Raw genomic sequence first — 21,258 nt, forward strand, 5'->3', positions numbered from 1 at the left:
GAACAAAAATGAAAGATGGTCCAAATGGCTTTTCCATTTTGGCTCCCCAGTAGGTTGGACACAGCAACAGCCCTAAATAACCCCGGTTCAGGGACTCCACGGGAATGCGGGAGCCAGCCGGACGTCAGCATCAGGAAGCAGTGCTGACCAATTTGGGTTTTGCGTCTCCACGTTGCGTGATTAAAATGCCTGCCCGTGTCACATGGCTGAAGTTATTTCACCCTTGGTAGTAGGATATAGATTCAGATCTTCTTAAATATGCAGCTTCTGACAATAAATTAAAGTGAAGACAGACAATAAAATGTTTGGTACCAAGACATAATACAAATATCATATTCATCAACACGCTCAGAATCAGAAAAACCTTTCTTTCAAATTCTGCTCATAATTTAAAACTTCGAAAAGAAAATCGCCATGGTATGAAAGCCCTCCTTTTCTTCACAACTAATTATTTTGGAGAGTTGGAGACTCTTTAGGAGCAAGTTTTCAAAACTGATTACTTGACTGAATTCCTTTACAGATAAAGGGTCTATCAACCATAGTGAACTGCTCTTTCACTCAACAGAAAGCAATTTATGGTATGCAACCATGGTGGGGGGTAGGGATACTTCTTTCTATATGTAAATAAGCACAGAGATTCACGTGTGAGAACCTCCCGTGAGCTGGCCTTTGACTCGGGGCTCTGAACCATTTGGGACGTTAAGTTAAAAGACAGCAGACCCAGGGCACTGTGTCATTGACAACGTGGAGCCCATGCTGTTCCCAACCAAACCCATTTTATGCAAAGACAAACTGCATCTCTGAAGCTGCCTGGGAAAATTAAAGCAAAAAACATAGAGAGCTACCTAAGATACGCAGCCTCTCACTGCTCATGAAGCTTAAGTAGGGCGAAATTATCAAATGCTCCATAAATTATGACCACTTTGCAAGACTACCTGCCTGGTATAAGAGGGGGTGACATGAGGGAAGCACGGTCACTGCCCTCAACCACCTCACTTACAGGTGCCCCCGGACCTGCAGTTTCAGTTACTCACAAACACAGTCTGAAATATTAAGTGGAATATTCCAGAAATAAACAGTTTCTAAGTTTTAAAACTCCCCACCATTGTAGACTCACAGGAAATCTTGCGAGTTCCACTCGGTCCCGCCTGGGACGTGAGTCACCCCTTTGTCCAGCGTCTTCAGGCTGCAGACGCCCCGCGCTCCAGTCCCTTGGCAGCCACCTCCGTAATCTGACGACTGTGGCCGCAGCGTCGCAGTGCTGCGTCCAAGTAACCCTACTGTACTTGGCGATGGCCACGGGTAGTGGTAGCTGCAATTCAGAAATGCCGGAAAGAAGCCCACGGTGCTTCCCTTAAGTGAAAAGGTGAGTGCAGTACAGGATTTTTGGGAGATCCCACTCACATAGCTTTTATTGCACTTACTGTTGGTTGCTGTTACTAGCTATTGTTGTTAATTTCTTACTGTGCCAAATTATTAAACTCTATCACAGGTATGCACATATAGGAAAAAACATATATGAAGGGTTTGGTACGATCCGTGTTTCAGGCATCCACTGGGTCTTGGAACGCACCCTCTGCAGGAAAGGGGGGACTACTGTGTACGACAGGCAAACACTTAATGTTCTTATTAACACATAGTGATTTTCCCCATTGGTAAAATGGAAAAAAATACACTGCTCCTCAAATAAAGGCTAATGCCAGTAGTATCTGGTACAGAGTCGGCACTCAAAAATGACAGTTATGATCAATAGTTAGAAAATTCTGCATTTGCTCAGCTGACACACAGGCCATTTTGAAGATCTCACTGGGAGAGCTCTGTGGGGCAGGAGGTAGAGTCTAACAGTATTTGGAGGGGCCGTGGAGGCGAGGGTTTGTGGGCGCCATCTAGGTTATGTCCATCTAGGTTCTATCTGGATCTGGGGAAGCTGATGGAGCAGGATCGTGGGGACAGACATCAGGCCGGAAGGAAATCTAGGGAGACTCTGTAGCCGGTCAGAAAGAAACCACCCCAGCTCTGAGCTGGGGGCAGCTGAGGAGTATCAGTCCATCGGACTAGTTAGTTATCTGAGACTGGAGAAGGCAGCACCTGGAGGTCAGGATAAGGAATGGCATGGGAAAGAACTCAAAGACAAGGGTAACTACAATATGAACTGCCCTCGAGAACAAACCATGGGTGCCGGTGAGGACCGGTGGCACAGAGGTTCTCAAGTGCTGTATTTAGTGGCTGCCGAAGGACTTCCAGCTTTCTGACCTCCAAGAACCACCTCTTGTGCAGGCAGCAGGTCTAGATTCCATTCTCCCTGCTTCTGAAGGGGGCTTGCCTTTCCAGAGAAAAGCAGGCTCTAGGTTGAGGTAAGAGGTGTGGAGGGAGTCGGAGGCGGAGGCTGCTCAAGGAGAGAAATGAGGAATCGGAAAGAAATGCCTAACAGCAGATGCTGAGAAGAAAAAAGTGCCCATGCCCACCAGCTGCCTCATTCATCTCCAGAGACACACGGGAGCTGAGAATGCACTGTACTGTCTGAAAAGGAAAGCATGCCCTTTGATACTGCTCACATCCTCACTTGGGGAGAAAAATATCCCTTGGAGATGGGATAAATATCCATTACGGAGATGGCTGCCAAGTGACTGGAGCGTGGGGCGTCTGCAGCCTGGAGACGCTGGATATAAGGGATATTGGGGAGACCAATATCCCTTATATCCTTCCGATACCTTAAATGCCATACCATGGGGCCATTTGCAGATATTCGTTTGCTGTACTTGTTTGGCCAGTACAAAACAGGGTCAGCACGAATCAGTTTCTTGTTCGAAAACAGCTTTCAGAGAATTGTCTGCTCACTAGCCCCGAAACCACGGGCAAGTTACTCCATCTCTGTGCCTCATTTCTCTCATTTAAAACTGCAAGAGATACAGTTAAAGAGAGTACTATCACATGGGGTTATTATGAGGAGGAGATGAGGTAACAAAGTTTTGACAACCGTGCCAGCCATGTTTTAAGAATTTGGTAAACATTACCTGGTAACGTTATTACCTTACTTTATTTTAATGTTTTGGATTCTAATGAGTGGCTGTAAAGTGCCCAGCACAGCATATTGATATAGCAGACATCACATAAATATTAGTTCTTTCTTATCTCTTTTTTAAAATGTTTCACAGAATCGATAATTGAATTCAGACTTTCATCTTCAAAATGAGGTATTTGTGCTCTAGAGGATCCAGCAATTTTTATCGGGCTCACGTGACTACAATCTGGGCCTCAGGCTTTGCTTTGAGTCACTTTATGTAACTGTCATATTTCATTCAAAATAGAAAGAAATCTTCCCATTCAGGTTTATACTCGTTTTGTTATGACAGGAATTTCCCCCATCTTGAAAAGAACACTCCACCCAGGTGTGAACATTATTTTCCCGTTTTGGAAAGAAGCAGCTGAAGATCTGGAATCTAGAAACCTTGGCCGCAGCCTCAGTTCTGTTTCTCGTATCTGTGGAACCTGAAAAAATCACTCTACTTCTGAGGTTCCCAGAGTCCCTTCACCTGTAAATGAGGAGTTTAACTTTTTGATTTCTAGGGTTCTACAACTGATTTCTAAAAATACACCTATTTTATGTTACACAAACAAAATAGTTTATGCAAGAAAAATTAGTCCATACAGACAACACAAAGAAGAAGAAGGGAAGGAGGATAGAAAGGGGAGAGAGAGGTAGGTAGGTAGATATAGAATAAAGCTGACTCTGAACCTTGAAGATTTTACTAACCCTGAAAAAACTGCTGAACATTTCCCTTTTAATGGGAGTTTCAAATCAACTTACCTCCATTATAGCACTTACATTCTAGAATGTGCCATGGCCTTTTACTGCCTCCCTTATTACAGTTGCACCCTTCCCCCCAGAGGATGCGTTCCAAAACCCCAGGGGAGGCCTGAAACAGTGGATAGTCCTGGGCCTTATACATACTATGATTTTTCCTATACATACATACCTATGATGAAGTTTAATTTATAAATTAGGCACAGGAGAGATTAATAACTATAATAGTAAAACAGTTAATTATAATGAATGTGTGTATGTCTCTCCTTCTTTCTTCAAAATATCTTACCAACTGCACTCTCACCTTTTCACTTGCAGGAAGCACTTCAGGGCTTTTCTCTGGTACCCGTACACCTAAGTTGCCAGCATCACTATTCTTGTGCTTTGGGGCATTAATTAACAGTTACTAGAACTCAAGCACTGCAATACTGCAACAGTAGACACGATAACAACAGCTTCTTGGTGACTGACAGGCAGGGAGCACATACAGCATGGAGACAAGGGACAAAGAGACCATCCAGGTCCAGGGTAGGGTGGAGGGAGATGGCAGGAGGTTTCCTCACAAGACTCAGAACGGCAGACAATTTAAAGCTTATGAACTGTTTATTTCTGGAATCTTTCATTTAATATTTTTGGACCAAGGGTGACCACAGGTAACTGAAACCACAGCAAATGAAACCACAGATAAAGGGGGCCTACTGTGAGTGTCAGATAGTTCCCCCGTTTTGGTGATTCTTCCCTTCCATTTAAAAAAGTATGTAAGACAGTACTCCACAACCCAACAATTCTCCTCCTCGGTATACAACCAACAGCAAAGAATATATGTGTTGACCGAAAAGAATGTATTCGTGAGTTCACAGCAGCACTGTCCATAACAGCCCGAGCCTAGAAATGACCCACATGTCCGTCAACAGTGGACGAAGGAAAACCTGCTGGAGTCACTCATTGGATCTACAACCAACTTCACAACGTGAATGAGTCTCGTGAACACGCTGCTGAAAAAGAGAACCAGACACTCAAGAGTGCATACTGCACAATCCTTTGTTTGAATGATTCGTAAATATAGGCAAAGCTAATCTATACTTTCGGAATTGGGACAATCCCTGAGGGGACAGGACTGGGAGACGCAGGGGCCCTGGGTGCTGATCATGTTCCGTTTCTTGGTCTGAAAATACATCAAGCTGTACTGCCACATATGCACTTACCTATACAAATACCTCAAAGTTGTTTTGAAGTAGATTTTTCTTAAAGTATGTGTGTTTTGAAAGGAGGGTTCCTATGTCCTCAGGCAATCGGCAGGAGCACGGGCGGGTCCACCTCCGTGGACACCCATAGACACACTCCTAAACCCATACAGGATCATTAGCCCACACCGGCAGGCCTAGAATGGGCCTGGTTTGCAGTAGGCACTCAGGGCACACTTGCTAAATTCGCTGTTTATCTCTGCATGTGCACGAGTCTGTCAAAAGCATCCGTGACATAAATAAGGCAGGGCAGCACAAGCTAAGAACACAGCTTCTGAAGTCTGACTGCACAAGTCCCAATCCTGGCTCTACTGCTTATTAGCTGTGTGGCTTAGAGCAAGTTACGTAAGTTCTAGAAATCTGTTTCCTCCAGTAAAACCTGGATGAGGAGGAGAAGGATGATAATCCTAATGAAACTGGGAGATATAAAGGAAATAATCCATAAGGAGAGCTTAGTACAATGTCAAGCAAAAGGCAAGCATGCGTGTGTGTGCGTGTGTGTGCATTAATACACTCCATGTGTATAAGGCATTTTAACTGTATTATCTATTCGTCCTTCTAATCAAGACTGCACAACTCATAGAATACAAATATATAACAGGTTAAATAGGTGCCTCTCAGCCTGAAGACTTAAATATTTACAGGTCTAAAAGACTAACTTGCATAGGAACATTTGCAAGACAATCTTGTATACTGAGGTTGCAAACCATGTTACCAGTCTCTGGTCTGCACTGTGCCTTAAGAAAACCAAGAGGCTAAGACCCCTTCCAGTTAACTGTGTTGTCTGATGTATGTCTTTCATTTGGCCCTGTTTACCCTTAAATTTGTGACCTGCCATATTTTGTGGTGTGTAACACACTCCTATGACAATGCACACCCATGTTTTGTGCACATTATACACGGGATTAGTATGCCCATTATTATACCCATGGTATGTAATCATTACACCCATGTATAATGCACATCCTTATTTTTCCCTCAAAAAATTGGGGCAAAAAAATGTGCATTATACACAGCAAAATACAGTATTGAGTCCAAAGCAATAATTAGCAGATATGCAGAAAAATACATTAAAGGAAAAGCCTCTTTATGAAGCACAAGTAAATTAAACCTACCGTGCCATTTCATGTAATTCAGGCTTACTCTGGTATGATATGTGACCCAGTACTTCCCCAGCACAATCGTCTCCAGCACACTTCATGAAGTGTTTGGAGCTAATGTTCTACGTTTGAAAATAGGAAAAATGAATTAATATAGAGTGTAAAGACACCTCATAACTGATTGTTAAATTCAGTTAAGATTAACAATCTTTTAGAAAACCATAAGGAAAAGGGGAGGGTGCACAGTTAACATTGACCAGATAGTAAGCTGCTTCTAGTGCTTTCCTCCACAGTTAAAGCTCTACAACAATGTGATAAAACTAAATTTCCAGGCTGCAGGCTGTCCAAATAATGCATTTTATTTGCCCAGTGTTTTCAAGAATTCTGAAAGTAAATGTCTTGAGGTAAGGGCTGCTGGCCCAGGCAGCCCTGGAAATTCCACTCCTCAACATCTGAGCCAGGCCCCCGTTACACTTCCGGGGTGGGGCTCAACACAGCACAGTTATTACAGAACAAAGGTGTCAGATACACTTAAGGGTGGCCTCTAACTGTGTGATGCCGGCACTTACGTACTCTAGATAAACTTTTGCTTTCTCATCCATAAAACGCTGCACCAAAGGGTGATGGTTTAAGTGTGAGAAGCACCTACCCCAGTGTAAGCACTCAAGTGTGAACCAATCAGAACCTCTAATGTAGATGTGATGGGCTCAGTTGTGGCTCTTAAGATTCCTACACTGAAGCCCTAACCTTCAGAATGTCACTGTATTTGGAGACAGGACCTTTAAACAAGTGATGAAGTTAAAATGAGGCCATTAAGATGAGCCATAATCCAAACTCACTGGAACCCTTTTAAGACAAGGAAAGTGGACACAAAGAGACCCCAGGGACACACACACACAGAGGGAAGACCAGGTGAGGACACAACGAGAAGGCAGGATCTGCAGGCCAAGGAGAGAGGCCTCAGGACAAACGCACCCTGTCTGCACCTTGATCTTGGACTTGCGGCCTTTCAGACTGTGGGAAACAAATGTCTGTAGTTCTAAGTCCCCAAGTCTGTGGTATTGTGCATGGCAGCCTAGCAAACTAATAAAGTAATTATTATACTATCACTTGTCTTTTTGGCTTTACCAGCATCTCAAATCCAAAATACTCTTTCACTTTTAAACATCACACATTGATGAAATATGCCCAAAGGGGAAACAGCAAATTCCATTCACCCATCTTTCACTGGGAAACTCACTAACTAATCAGCACCTCTCTATCCAAAAGCCCCGGGACCGCAGCAGAGGCTTCAGGCACACACTGCAGTTATGAAAAACCCCGGTATTAAGGTATTAAAGGTGCTTTGGGTCAGAGAGACTGTGAGCTTCTTAGATAAAGTACCATAAGAGATAATATATCTCTTTACTAGAAGAAAGAGGCATGACCAGAACGAGGAAGCAACTGCCCAGGCAGGAGTGAATGACGGTTGAGTGTGGTCTGAGGAAGCCTAAGGAAACCGCAGAGGCTGGACACTGACCCCTACTGGTCAAGCACGTGATCTACATGGCCTGTTCCTGACCACACTTTTTTCGTATCTATTATTTATTTAATTTGCTGAAGTGACATTGATTTCTAAGATCATATACCAGTAGGTTTCAAGTGTACATTTCTATACTATATCTGTATATTGCACCGTGTGCCCATCACCTCAAGTCAAACCATCTCCCACCACCGCATACTAGGTGTCCCCTCCATCCCCCTCCCTCTACCCCCTTCCCTCTTGCATGAGTTTCTGTCTGTCCATGAGTTTCAGTTTTCTATCGCACAAAGGAGTGAAATCACGTGGTTCTTAGCTTTTTCTGACCTACCTATTTTACTTAGCATACTCTTCTCAAGGTATTATACCACAGAGCCACCATAATCAAAATAGTATCTATTGTATTGGCAGAAAAACAGACACAGATCAATGGACCGAAAAACATATCAATGGAACAAAACTGAAAGCCAAGATATAACACCACACATATGCGGGCAGATAATTTTCTACAAGAAGCCAGAAAACATGGAGGAAAGAAAGCCTCTTCTCTAATCATTAGTTACATTGAGCATCTTTTTATATATATATGCTGTCTTTATATCCTCCTTGGAGAAGTGTCTATTCAGATTCTTTGCCCATTTTTTAATTGTTTTGGGGCTTTTTTTGTTGGGGTTGAGTTTTATAAGTTCTTTATACATTTTGGATATTAGCACCTTATCAGAGGTATCAGCGAATGTTCTCCCATTCAGTGGGTTGTCTTTTTATTTTGTTGACTGTTTCCTTTGCTGTGCAAAAACTTTTTATTTTGATGTAGTTCCATTTATTTATTATTTCTTTTGTTTCCCTTGCCTGAGGAGACATATCAGAAAAAATATTTCTATGAGCTATGTCCAAGATTTTACTATGTTTTCTTCTAGGATTTTTATGGTTTCAGGTCTAACATTTAAGTCTTTAATCCATTTTGAATTTATTCTTGTGACATAAGAAAGTGGTCTAGTTTCATTGCATGTCTCTGTCCAATTTTCCCAACACCTCACACCAGTCAGAATGGCTATCATCAATAAATAACAAACAACAAGTGCTGGTGAGCATGTGGAGAAAGGGAACCCTGTGCACTGTTGGTGGGAATGCAGACTGGTGCAGCCACTGTGGAAAATAGTATGGAGGTTCCTCAAAAATTAAAAACTGGAACTGCCTTACGATCCAGCAATTCCACTTCTGGGAATTCACCCAAAGAAACCCAAAACACTAATTTGAAAGAACATAAGCTTCCCTGTGTTTACTGCAGTGTTATTTACAGTCACCAAGATATGGAAGCAGCCCAAGTGTCCATAAGTAGATGAGTGGGTAAAACAACTATGAGACATTTATACGATGGAATATTATTCGGCCACAGAAAAAGAAGAAAATTGTACCCTTTGTGACAGCATGGGTGGACCTGGAGACCATTATGCTGAGTGAAATAAGCCAGTCTGGGAAAGGCAAATACCATGATTTCACTCAGATGTGGAATCTAATGAACAAACTGAACTAACAAGTAGAACAGAGACAGACTCATAGATGAAGAGCAGATGACAGCTCTGGGGAGAGGGGAGAGGGATCGAGGAAAAAGGATACATGGACAACAGTGTGGGGATGGCAGAGGGTGGGGTAAGGGGTATAAGGAGGAAAACAGTAATGGTAAAAAATTTTTTTCAATTTTAAGGAGAGAAAAGAAAAGTCTCTTCAATAAATGGTGCTAGGAAAATTGGAAAGCCACATTTTTATGCCCTTAAAATAAAAAAGTAAGTCAACCTTCACAAACTTGCTACTCAATAGAGCAACAGGCCTCTATGTTATATAAAGAAACCAATTTTGGTTTTTGCTTCGTAACAGTAGGTCTCACGTATCTAGATCGGACTTCTTTAAATCAAGTTCATGTAGATTTATGAAAAAAGGATCCAGGATCTGGCCTTCCATTATTATCCATATCAACCCCAGAACTGAATATCACAATTAAAAGCTGGCTATAATGGCAAAGCAATAGGTGTTATGGTTTCTTATGATAAAAATCTAACTACTTCTGATCCATTAAATAGCTTACAGCTTTCTTAATATAGCAAATACTAATTTATCACTGGGTAATTTAAAGATTCAAAAGGGAGGAAACTCCCAAAGATGCAGCTTAGATAGTGTGCATCACAAAAAAGAAAAACAAAAAACACTCAATGAATAGCTATTGGTAATAGCTATTGGTAGACATATGGTATCTTAATAGTTGAAAAATTGCCAACAGTTTTTATGCTTATGTCTGTCATTCTCAAGAGACACAAGCACACAACTAAAATCCTGTGAAGTACGCTGCTGTCCCCCCAGCCACCTCCCGCGCTGGCCACGGCTCTGAAGAGTGGCCGTGTGTGTGAGGCCAGTTTTTCTCCCTAACCCCACACAGTGACACGCCCATCTAACTTCTCCTGGGGAAGCCTCCATCTCTGAGGAATGAGCACTGCGTGCCCAGACAGGATGAAACAGAGAGACAAGCAGGTGAAGACCACGGGAGAAGTGCCCTGACCAAGAATTCCAAAAACTGCGTATTCTATACAATCACAGACAAAACAGAGCTGAAAATATAATAGTGAATATTAAGACTAATATGGGCCATGTGATAGACTGATGTTTGTTTCCCCCTAAAATTCATGTACTGAAACCCAACCCCCATTTTGTGATGGTGTTAGGAAGTGGGACCTTGGGGAGGTGATGAGGTCATGAGGGAGAAGCCTTCATGAATTAGAGATTGGTACCCTAATAAAAGACTCCAAAGACATCCCTTGCCCCTTTTACCTTGTGAGGACACGGTGAGGAGATGGCTGTCTCTGAAACAGGAAGCAGGCCCACACCAGACACTGAACCTGCCCAGGCCTTGATCTCACACTTCCAGGCTCCAGAGCCACGAGCCACCCAGCCTGTGGAGTCCTGTCACAGCAGCCCAAATGAATGGGCACTTTATAAATGATGTCTCAGAACAATTCTAGGAGGTAGCTGCTCTTACTATTTCCATTTCACAGATGAGGAATCTGCAGCACAGAGAGGGTAGGTGACCTGCCCAAGGGTAGGCCATTAGTAACAAAAAAGAAGCCACAGATGACTAGCACTGAAATGTCAAATGATTGAAAAATTGTAAAAGGCCATTCATTATTAGATCGGTTACCCCAAAGGGGTCACAGTTTTTCCTTATTTTTATTTCCTACCTGGACGAAACATTTTCAGATTCTACTCTGCCCTAAAATCAAAGACTGAAGATTGAGCAGCTCTATCATGTCCCTGATGGTTGTACACTGTGCTCTCTCTGGAAAGTGAGAGAGAAGCCTGTGGCAGGGCGACAAGGGCTACGTTCACTTACCTGTGCTATGTGTTCCACCCTAGCTCACCTGAATTCTTAAATAAGGCAACAGCATCCTTCTTCAATCAACTTTCCCCAAGCACAATGCCAAGTACACATATAACAAAAGCAAGCACACCGGCGCAAGAGGTACTTAAACCAGGCTGGATGGGATGTTAGGGGAGCTCCTCAGAGGAGGTGACCTAAGAATGGAGTCATGTGGATGGATAAGTCTTTCCTTCTTTAATTAGCATTAAGTGGCAAGGGAGAGGGGAGTTAGCTAGAGAGACAAAAGGGCTTCCCAGGCCAAGATACCGCAGGTTTCAAAACACAAAGGTGGTTCTCGTTAGATTCCACATATGAGTGAAATCAAATGGTGTTTGTCTTTCTCTGACTGGCTTATTTCACTCAGCATAATGTTTTCCAGGTCCATCCATGCTGCTGCAAAGGGTAGAATTTTCTTCTTTTTTATGGTTGAGTAGTATTGCATTATGTAAATGGCCCATGATGAACAAACTGAACTAACAAGCAAAACAGAGACAGACTCATAGAGAGAGAGCAGGATGGCAGCTACTGGAGTGGGGGGAGGTTAGAGGATAGAGGAAGAAGGAAAAAGGACTCATGGACATGGACAACAGTGTGGTGACTGCAGGGGCTGGGGGGCCCATGAGGGGGTTAAATGGAAATGCAAAAAACAAAAAAAGATTAGGAAAAATCCCACAAAGGTGGCCCTATACAGACAATTTAGAGAAGTAGAAGTATCGCAATAAAGTGAGACGTAATCTTTTGCTGCTAAAGGGCCTTTGCCTGCAATACGTAGACCACGTAACATCTGTGAAGTGCAATCAAACAAGGTATGTCTGTAACTGGTAATTCCGAAGAGGTGGCTAGTTCCAGGTTTAACTCGGCTTCTGAAACAGCCCTTCCAGATAACCACCTGTGAGTACTTCCGTGGATTATTTTGTAGGGTCCTTTAGAAAGACCACTTCCTCTGAAGCAGGTTATTTTTCTTTAAGATTGATCTGAAAGATATGTTAGTCTAACGAAAAAAACTGATAAAGGCCTGAACACCCAGAAGGCAGTAAACTTGAAGAGATTAAAACGTCACAAAAGACTTAAAAGAAATAAGAAAAGTCTTCCAGGCTGCTAATGGGATTCTCGGCTCCTGGAAGCTGATTACAAGGCCCTTTAAAAGTAGCTTTGTCATCCAGGTGAATACAGCTGCTATGTGGAAGAGTTTCGGCAGTAAAATTTCTTTAATAAAAAGAACAAAATCAGTGTCATTACTCTTGGAAGCTTTATGGAGAACATGTCTGGAGATTACATATCACATAGAAAAAAATGAAGAAAATGAAAAAAATAAAAATTGAGGGATAATTTAAAAAATAACAGCAATCTAAATCTGTAAGACTCCTAGACAAAAGCACCAAGCCCTTCAGGTCCCAACAAGCCCCGTAAAAACATCAGCAAGGGACAAAATGCCTCACTCAGGGTAATTAACCATGACATTCTTGGTTCAGGTCCGTGTGGTGGAGCTGGTGACATCTGAGGCTCATCAGGCTCCATCTGGAAATTCCCATTAACAGTTAACATTTCACACCAACACACTCAGTGGCAGGCACAGTGCTCAGCAGTTGACATACTGGGTTGGCCCAAAAGTCCATTTAGTTTTTTCCATAAAATAAAAGACACATTTTCCATTTTCACCAATAACTGTATTGATTTGGTTATTTCGAGCATGTCGGTTACCCCCCACTATTGGCTTCTAGAGTAGGTAGAGGCCTGGGGTGCTGCTAAACATCTTCCAATGCATAAGACAGCCCCACAGCAAAGAACTGTTTGGCCAACATGTCAAAAGTACCAAGAAACTTCGCAAACCACTTTTGACACGTTTGATCAGTCACAGCACATTCTCCACAATCTGCACACATCTTTTTTTGCGTCTCAGTGGCATTTTTACCTTTTCTGAAATAATAAAGCATGATACACAGAAAATGTTACGTATTTTCTTCCATCTTCAATATTAAAATGGCTGCACAAAAATTCACCAATTTTAGTAAGTTTCTTTTTAAATGCACACTGATATGACAGCTGTCACAATGCAATCTAACAAAATTGTTTCAAATGAAGTTAAAGACACCTAAGCACTACTAGAGTCATACAGGAAAAAACAAATGAAATTTTTGGCCAACCCAATCACCAGTGCACTTAGCACTAAAACAATCCTGTCAAAGGGGTACTTAGTTCTCCACTGGACATGAGGAACCTGAGGCTCAGAGAGGTTAAGCGGCCTCTAAAGTGCACAGCAGTAAGGGAAAGATGGAGAAGTTGAAGCCACTCTGTACAACTTCAAGGCCCCACTCACAAGCACTGCCCTCTTCTGCCTCTCAGGGCAGGATGTGACCATATCTAGAACCTGGGAGAAAACTCTAGAACCTGTCTGCTGGCTGTCTCTGGCCTAGGAAGTTTTCTCCATCAGAAAGCTTTTGGTACCCAAGCTCCTGAAAACATTCTTTAAGGCAATTCACTGTCTCAAAGTGCTGCACTTACAAGATATAATTCTCCTAAGCAGAAAGATGGACATGTCACATGATGAGAACAAACATAAAACTTCCACTCTTATCTTTGGAACTTAATTCTTGCTTATCTTTTGAGAAACTGAAAAGCAAGGACAATGAAGGGAAAGTGTGAGACATAATAATCATTCTCAGCCCATGCAAATGAACTATTCCCCATGTTTAATCCCCACACTAATCCACAAAACCTAATGACGACAGTCAAAATGGTGTGAGTAAAGGAATATGGGACTTATTTCACTACAATTAATATAACCATGCTAAACATTTTAATATGTGAAATATTAAAATATAAATAGTAAGCATTATGTGCACTACTGATACATGAACTTCAGTTAAGGAATGAGCTTCTGAAGGCATTCTGGAATCCTCCAGGCTCCAGGAGTCCAGCAGCCAGGGAGTTATAGCCCCTCCTTGAGTCTACACACACCACAGAGGCCAAATTCACTTCCACTGAATTTCCCCATAAGCTACTTCTCTAGGAAAATGTAAGATGGACACGTCACATGATGAGAATAAACATAAAACTTACTTTTCACCACCTCATACTACACCGGAAACGTCTTTCTCAGGAAGCAAGTGACTATCTTTTCTTCTTCAAGAAAAGCCAAGGCCTCAAAGAGATAATACGACTGAACCAAAACAACTATACCATATTACAGAAAAAATCCTCTTCTAACCTGAGAAGTGTTAATAAAACGTTCTTCTGATGAAAACCACCTCTTCCCTCAAGCCCACGGGACACATGGTGTCAAGGAGCAGACAGCCTTAGGCCAAGAGCACAGCAGAGCCAGGCCTTCTCCTGGACGCTCGCCATCTCCCCTCTGTTGCAGCAGGATCACGGCGGAGCCAGGCAGGGGCAGTTCGGGCACACGTCCAGATCCACAGGTGCCAATTCAGTACCAGAGACAGCTGTTCTGGTGCTGCCACCAGGAAACCATCACCGCTGAGAGAGGCCAACACACACCACAAGGCTGAGATGCTAATTAGTACAAAAGGTAAGCTTAATGGCAGGTATCTTCCTAAGAGTGAGCAAATACAAATCGCCTACAACTCTCCATCTCCTTTCACAGGCAGGAGGTGCATTAATGGCACCAACCCCAACCTCTGTCCCAGGAACAAACCCTGCAGTCACAGTCAATCTGACTCTGCTCTCTCCATGCCTAACAAGACACCCATCATCTCGGATGGTCTTCTGGACCCCTCCCCTTCTTCTGCAGTGTCACATCCGGGTCTGGATCTCATTAACTCACAGGCCTGATCTAGCCTTCTTTCCTCCATCCACCACACATTTTTGCGCACCACTGTGTTCCAGGCAGTATTATAGAGAAGACAAATACGAATACTGCACAGCTTTGCCCCTCCGGAGAAGAGAGACACCTACATTAAAAACACACTACAATCCTGTGTAACAAGAGTCATGAAGCAAGGGATGTCTAATTTCACAGAACAGAGGGTCACCTACTATGTCAACTTGATACAGACAGAGGCTTTACCCAGGCTGTGATGTCTGAGCTGACTCTTGATAAAAGGTACAAATATTTTGGGTGCAGAAGAGTGGAGAGGGAGGAGACAATACTTGTAAAGGCACACAATCCTGGAAGTGTGTGCTCTGGTTCTGGTAGGGCAGTGAGGTAGAATGGCTGGGACGCTAAATGCATGGAAGGGATAGGAGCTAAGGCAAGTGGTGGTCAGATTCAAGAAGGCCTTGCATGTCCCATCCAGGAAACTGGTACGCTACTGTTAGTAATGAACTACAAGTGTTTAAGGGAGAAGGTCCAAAGTGAAGGCACATTCAACCTAAGGGGTGCTTTGTTTCACCTTTAAAAAGTGTTTTTTCAAATAATGAAATCAGTTGCCAACTTCTAAACACTAGTAAACTTCATCTAGGCACCTGGTTTCTTTAAAAAAAAAATAAAAAAGGGAGGGGGCAACACTGAACCAACATCTCCAGGTGGTAACAATTGTTTGTATCTGAGTAGCAGATGGGATACTATTAAGAAGTTCATGACCATCCTCACGTGTCCCCCGCGGGCCTTTGAGTTTGTAATCCCTGGTTTAAAAAACAAAAAACCCTAAGAGACCTGTGCTACTGAAAAAATAGCACCAAAAGCAATAGTGATTGATTGGGCTGTAAAAATGGAGGCAAGAGGGAAATTTAGTAAGACATCAAAGTTACCAAGTTGGAGTTAACAAAAGCCTGAACTACAGAGAACACAGACCCAGAAAACGACAATGAGTCAAGAAACGTTTAATGTGCTCCAGGCACAAGAACACTTATCACATACCATTTGTGTGACGTTTATTTAAGGACCAAAGACTATATTATAAGAAAAGAAGAATGATTCAAAAATGATTTTCAATTAAAAAATAACGTGGCTATAGGTAAAGTGTATGGACAAAATCCACCGGAATGCCAAACGCCAGCATAAACTGCTGAGGTACTGAGGCACAGCAGCGAGCGTCTGTGTGATTCTTGCCCTGGCTCCCATGATCGTTTTCCAGCCAAAACAGAACGAGTTCTGATTGCAAACTTTCTGAGCTAAGGTCTTGACAAGTGACGTCTACAAACACAGGGTGGAATATAAACCATTACAACCTCTCACACCATGACCGGCAGTTCCTTGGAAAACTTAGAAGCCCTTCCAGCTCCTCCAATGCGAAGGCCCTGCCCGAGAACTCACACAGGCCATTGACATCCAGCATGTTGGATATGCCGCGGTCACTCATGTCCACTTCCGGCTGGTTCTTCTCCCGACTTTCTTCCACCAACTTTTTCAGAGACTTGGACATGATCTGTACCAAACGACAACAACACAGCACGTGGGTGAAGGCAGGAGAGTGCGGGGACAGAAATGAGTCAACCCTGCCTGGCACTCTCGGTTTTCCCCTGGCCCTGGAAAGGGAGCATCAACGGGCAGCGTCCGGGTGCAGGGGGAAGGTCGGGGCGGGGCAGGGGAGTGGGAAGGGTCCAGCACCCCTCCGGCCGCCCGGAGGCATCAAAGTCGCATGCAATGCCACACACACTCACTGCGGAGGGCAGCACCTAACAGGTTGGGCGTGGAAACGGCAGGCTTCCGCACGGTGCACTTCGCGCGTGAAAGATGCACTCCGCCGCAGCTAAACTGGAACTAGAACAAGGTACACGCCCGGTCCCGGCAGTCCACGCAGGCGCACTCGGTGCTACGTTCAGCTCCACGCCCAGCCCGCGTTCTTGCCCGACCCTTCCCAAATTAGGAGAACAGTTAGTAGACTTGGCCTTAGGGCGAGGCTCCGCCTATAGGAAAATGAGTCCGTTTTTTGTTTGTTTTTTTTGGGGGGGGGTGGGGGCGGGAGGGATTGGCATCGAGACCCCGCCCCATCCTAGAGTAGTCCCTCCGCCTGGAATCCGGCTTTGGGATTCTGATTGGACCGCGGTTGGTGCGTGCGCACTAGTGTTGGCGCAGAATCAGTTTGCAGGTAGAAGTGCGGAGTGGTGTGGGCGGAAGTGGGAGACCTTAAGAAGCGACTGTAGAGGGAGTGGTGTGCCTGGGGTTGGGTTCTGGGGAAACTAGAAGTAAACTTTTCTCGGTGTTCTGCTTCTACAGTTGTGAATCCACTTATTAAAAGTTGCTACCGTTAGCTCTAGATCTGATTGTGCCTCCCGCTATATTATGAGCTCGTCAAAGACAAGAACTACGTGATGAGCTGTGTGTCCCCAGCGCCCAGCCATGGACCTCTGTCTCACAATAAGAGGAAAATACCAAGATAAATAAATGACTTTTCTTTTCTAGTACTACACCCAAAATTGTTTCACGTTTTATTTTGTGTTCTAGTGAATGATGATTTCATTATACAATTTTCATTTTTTTACTAGCCTTTCTGATTTTCTTTTTTAGCCGCTTTTACGGTATCACTAAGATCTTGCAGCTTTACATTCCTCTCCATTTCTTGAAATCCAATGAGTTATTCTTGAAGACAATGTTCCCACTAACTTACCGATTTTAGCGGGATTCTTTCTGTCCTTCCAGTCGAGTGGTTATCAGATTCCACTTGGTTCCTGGGTTTTGACGGACATCTCTTTGTATACATGTTGCGGGAGTACCTTTGTTTATTAAGTTATGTTCCCTCAAGTATCCCTGTTTTGTGTGTGTTTATCGAGTTCTTTCCCATTCTTCCTGCTGTAATTATTTCTCCGTCTGACGATTCTTGGTTGTCCTTTCGTATTCAAGCACGAAGGTCCAGCGGATTTTCCTAGATAGCTGGTGTGTTAGCACTTACGTTCATGTGTATTTGTTTCCCTCCTAGTCAACATTTGTTTCCGGAGCTGTTTGTTAAATTTCTTTAGGGGTGAGAACCCAGTGTTATGCCTGCATGTAATCACAAGACTGTCTTTGCTGGTGGAGGGAAATGGTCAACTGTGAGCACCAGCTAGTACTGTTCTATTACTTCTGGGTCATCTCTCGGCCCCACATCTAGATAGCACCTGGAAAATTGATTCCCAGTTCTGCTGCATTTCTCTCTTGAAATTATTTTGGGCTGAAATTTCTTTTCTTTCTGTTTCATTTGTAAGCATGCTTCCATTCACATTCTGTCTTCCAGAAATTTTCACTCCCTTCTAATTCTCTCCTCTTCAATTTCCTAGTGCAATTCTTTACGAAATGTGTCCCTGAGTTCCAGATTTCTATAATACGGAAACAGGTCCAGCTTCCTGGACATGCCACCCATGCAGTTACCCAAAGCTCCATGCCTAGATGGTCTCTGCTGTCACCATCCTGAAATGTTTAATAATTTAAAAACATTTTGTTTTTGCACTGAGCCTTACAAATGATGTAGCCAGTCCTGCGTGGAAAAGTCAGTATTTATCAGAGTTTAAATCACTTCTGCAGTATCACTGCCAAGTGCTCTGCTTCCATACGGTCCATACTTCAGTGCTTCGCATCCCACAGAGTGGGCCAATCACAGAATGCGGAAGATGCCTAGTCCACACCAGGCACACTAGATTAGGACAGCAGCTCAATTTACATAAATTACTATATAAATCATTAATTTTAAAAACACCTTTTTAATTCTGTAAGTTGTATTTTTAATACACTACAAACTTAAGTGATATGTATAAAGTTTTCAAATTAGAATTTGAAAAGAAAATTTTTCATCAAATATCCAACAATTATTCTAACAATTTCCCCCATTAAATGATAGCCATGGGGTGACTTGTATCTCAAGTTAAAATTTTTTTTCTTCCATTAACATTATTTTGATGTTGTATAATCTCTAAGTTTTGCAAAACTCAAATTTTAATTAAATTAACATTTTTCTAGGTCATTTAACAGTGACAATTTTTAAATAACTTCAGTAGACCTATGAAAACATTTTAACTATCATATTTAATTAATTCACACCTAATTCTTCAGATCTTATGGGAGGCTCTCTCTTGGGCAGTTGCTGAGATTAGAATTACAGTTTTGTTGATCGAGTTTTATATGACTTTTCCATACCTCACTTTTCTAATCTGTAAAATGGATCATTGGTTCTTAGTATTCTATTTCAGTGAGTGATATATGAGAATGATGTCTGGCATAGAGCAAATTTATAGATATTAGTTTTCATTTTTCTTAATAGAATTAATGAGGTTAGTGTCCCCTTGGTGAATGATTGGCAGATGTTTATCAAAATCCTTCCATTAAGTGGAGTCGAACCCATATCCTGGGCATCTTTCAGCCTCAAACTTTCACCAGCCCCATCTATCCCCTGGGCCATTCTTCACAAGAGTACCAGAAGTGCCTGGGGGGGCCACTGGGTCTGGAGAGAGCCTGTGGTGGCCTCTTGCTGAGCTATCCCAGCCAGTACCCTGAAGTACCCTATTGACCAGTGATGGCTACACTTAACCTTGAAGACCAAGGGACATGAACTCTGTTCTTCATGCTTACGTCCAGTTGTTTCAGGAGACAGGAAATCAGAGGGTGGAGAGATCAGATGGCAAGTGGAAGCCTGCCTTACTCCCACCACACATATCCTCCCAGTTTTGGGTTCTCAGACTACGAGCATATAGGGGTGGGTATTACCAGGAGAAATGAATCAAAATGACCATCAGTTAATGCTGGAACAAGGTCCTAAAGCCCCCTGCTATGTTGGTATTAGTCCTTTGCTTGCTGGATCATGAGGAAGCCAGAGGAGGAGGAGTTCTTTGGGTTTGGCTAGTGTTGCCTGCCCTGTACTTTCTCAAACAGGGTGTCTGAAGCTCCCACTCTCACCTAGAGTGGGATGGGGTTAGAAGGTGACCATAAAACTTTCTTAGTTTAGTGTAGGATCAGTTGCAAACAGTAGATGTTTCTTTTTCTTTAAATTTGTGCTTGTTTTGGTTCCTTCAGACCCATGTAGAATTTCATTTTCCATTAACTTCCAACTAAGACCTCCATTTTCCCCATCCCTCAAAACCCATGTGTTTTACATTATAGCCTGAAAGCAGCATTTTGGTGTATCTGAATATTTTGACAAGCAGAATGCCTACACCTATGTGAACTAATTGATCGCTAGCTCTGTCCAGGGGCCTGATTGCTAACAATGGGGCATCTTGGTGATGCAATTTGGGAGCAGGAAAGTCATCGCTTAGCTACTAGATCTGAGAAACTGTCTTAATGTAAAATTTCACTAAATAAAGAAACTGAGGATTTTGCCTCAGGACAGGCTCGGAAAACCAGGCAAGATGGAGCTGTGGAATAAGCTTTTTGAAGTAGGGAGACAGTTTACAAGCTGTGTGGCTGTTTTGTTCACCACTTTATCCACAGTGTGCCTAGTAGATTCATATAGTAAATGCTCAATAAACATTGTGAAGCAGAACTATATGAAATGAGATGGGTCATATTAACGAGAGATGACATAAGCTTATAAATAAAAACACCTTAAGGGTCCACTAAAAACTGTTAGAACTAATAAATGAATTCAGTAAAGTAACAGGATGCAAAATCAACATACAGAAATCAGTTATATTTCTATATGCTAATAATAAACTACCTGGAAGAAGAATCCAGAAAGCAATTCCACTTACAATTCCATCAAAAACAACAGTAAAACTTAAGAATAAATTTAACCAAGTAGGCAAAACACCTGGTTATTGAAAACTATAAGACATTGATGCCAGAGATTAAAGATGATGCAAATAAAGAGAAAGATACCCTCTGTTCTTCAATTGGAAGAGTTAATATTGTGAAAAATGTCCATACTACCCAAAGCAATCTACAGAGTCCATGCAATCCCAATCAAAATTCCAGTGACATTTTTTCACTGAAATAGAAAAAACAATCCCCAAATTTGTGTGGAAACACAAAAGACTCCACATAGCCAAAGAAATCCTGAGCAAGAACAAAGCTAGTTTCTTCCAAAGACAATGGTGGAGTAGGTGGAAGTTACACTCACCACCTCTCAGGACCAAACCAAAATTATAACTAAATTATAAACAATCAACCTGAATAAACCATCTGAAGACTAGCTGAAGTCTTATAACCAAGAATTTACAGAAGAAGCCACACTGAGACTAGTAGGAAGGGTGGAGACATCGAACGGGCTGGCCCTGCACCTACGTGGGGAGGTTGGGAATCTGAATCAGTATCTCAGCTGCAAAGGTCCCCCCCAAGGAGTGTGGTGTCTCAACCCCACACCAGGTTACCCAGCTCAGAA

At 42.7% G+C, this 21,258-nt stretch overlaps 1 protein-coding gene across 5 annotated transcripts in view; it reads right to left on the reverse strand.

Annotated features, from left to right (window-relative positions):
• The window catches only part of RSU1 (Ras suppressor protein 1), a 189,309-nt gene extending 172,415 nt beyond the window's left edge, over nt 1–16,894 (reverse strand). Inside the window, exons 1-2 of one of the 5 annotated variants that reach the window (XM_045183669.3) lie at nt 16,649–16,894; nt 16,287–16,398 (exon numbers count right to left, since the gene is read on the reverse strand). In XM_045183669.3, coding sequence (XP_045039604.1) covers nt 16,287–16,395 — 109 coding nt within the window. In that variant the 5' untranslated portion in view covers nt 16,396–16,398; nt 16,649–16,894. Of the gene's footprint in view, nt 1–16,286; nt 16,399–16,627 lie in introns of all 5 variants that reach the window. The other 4 variants (XM_045183664.2, XM_024576023.3, XM_045183660.2 and 1 more) reach the window with 4 other exon arrangements.
• Nucleotides 16,895–21,258: the final 4,364 nt, after the last annotated feature.

Source organism: Desmodus rotundus, chromosome 4, assembly GCF_022682495.2.
Source record: "Desmodus rotundus isolate HL8 chromosome 4, HLdesRot8A.1, whole genome shotgun sequence".
NCBI classification, from domain to species: Eukaryota; Metazoa; Chordata; class Mammalia; order Chiroptera; family Phyllostomidae; genus Desmodus; species Desmodus rotundus.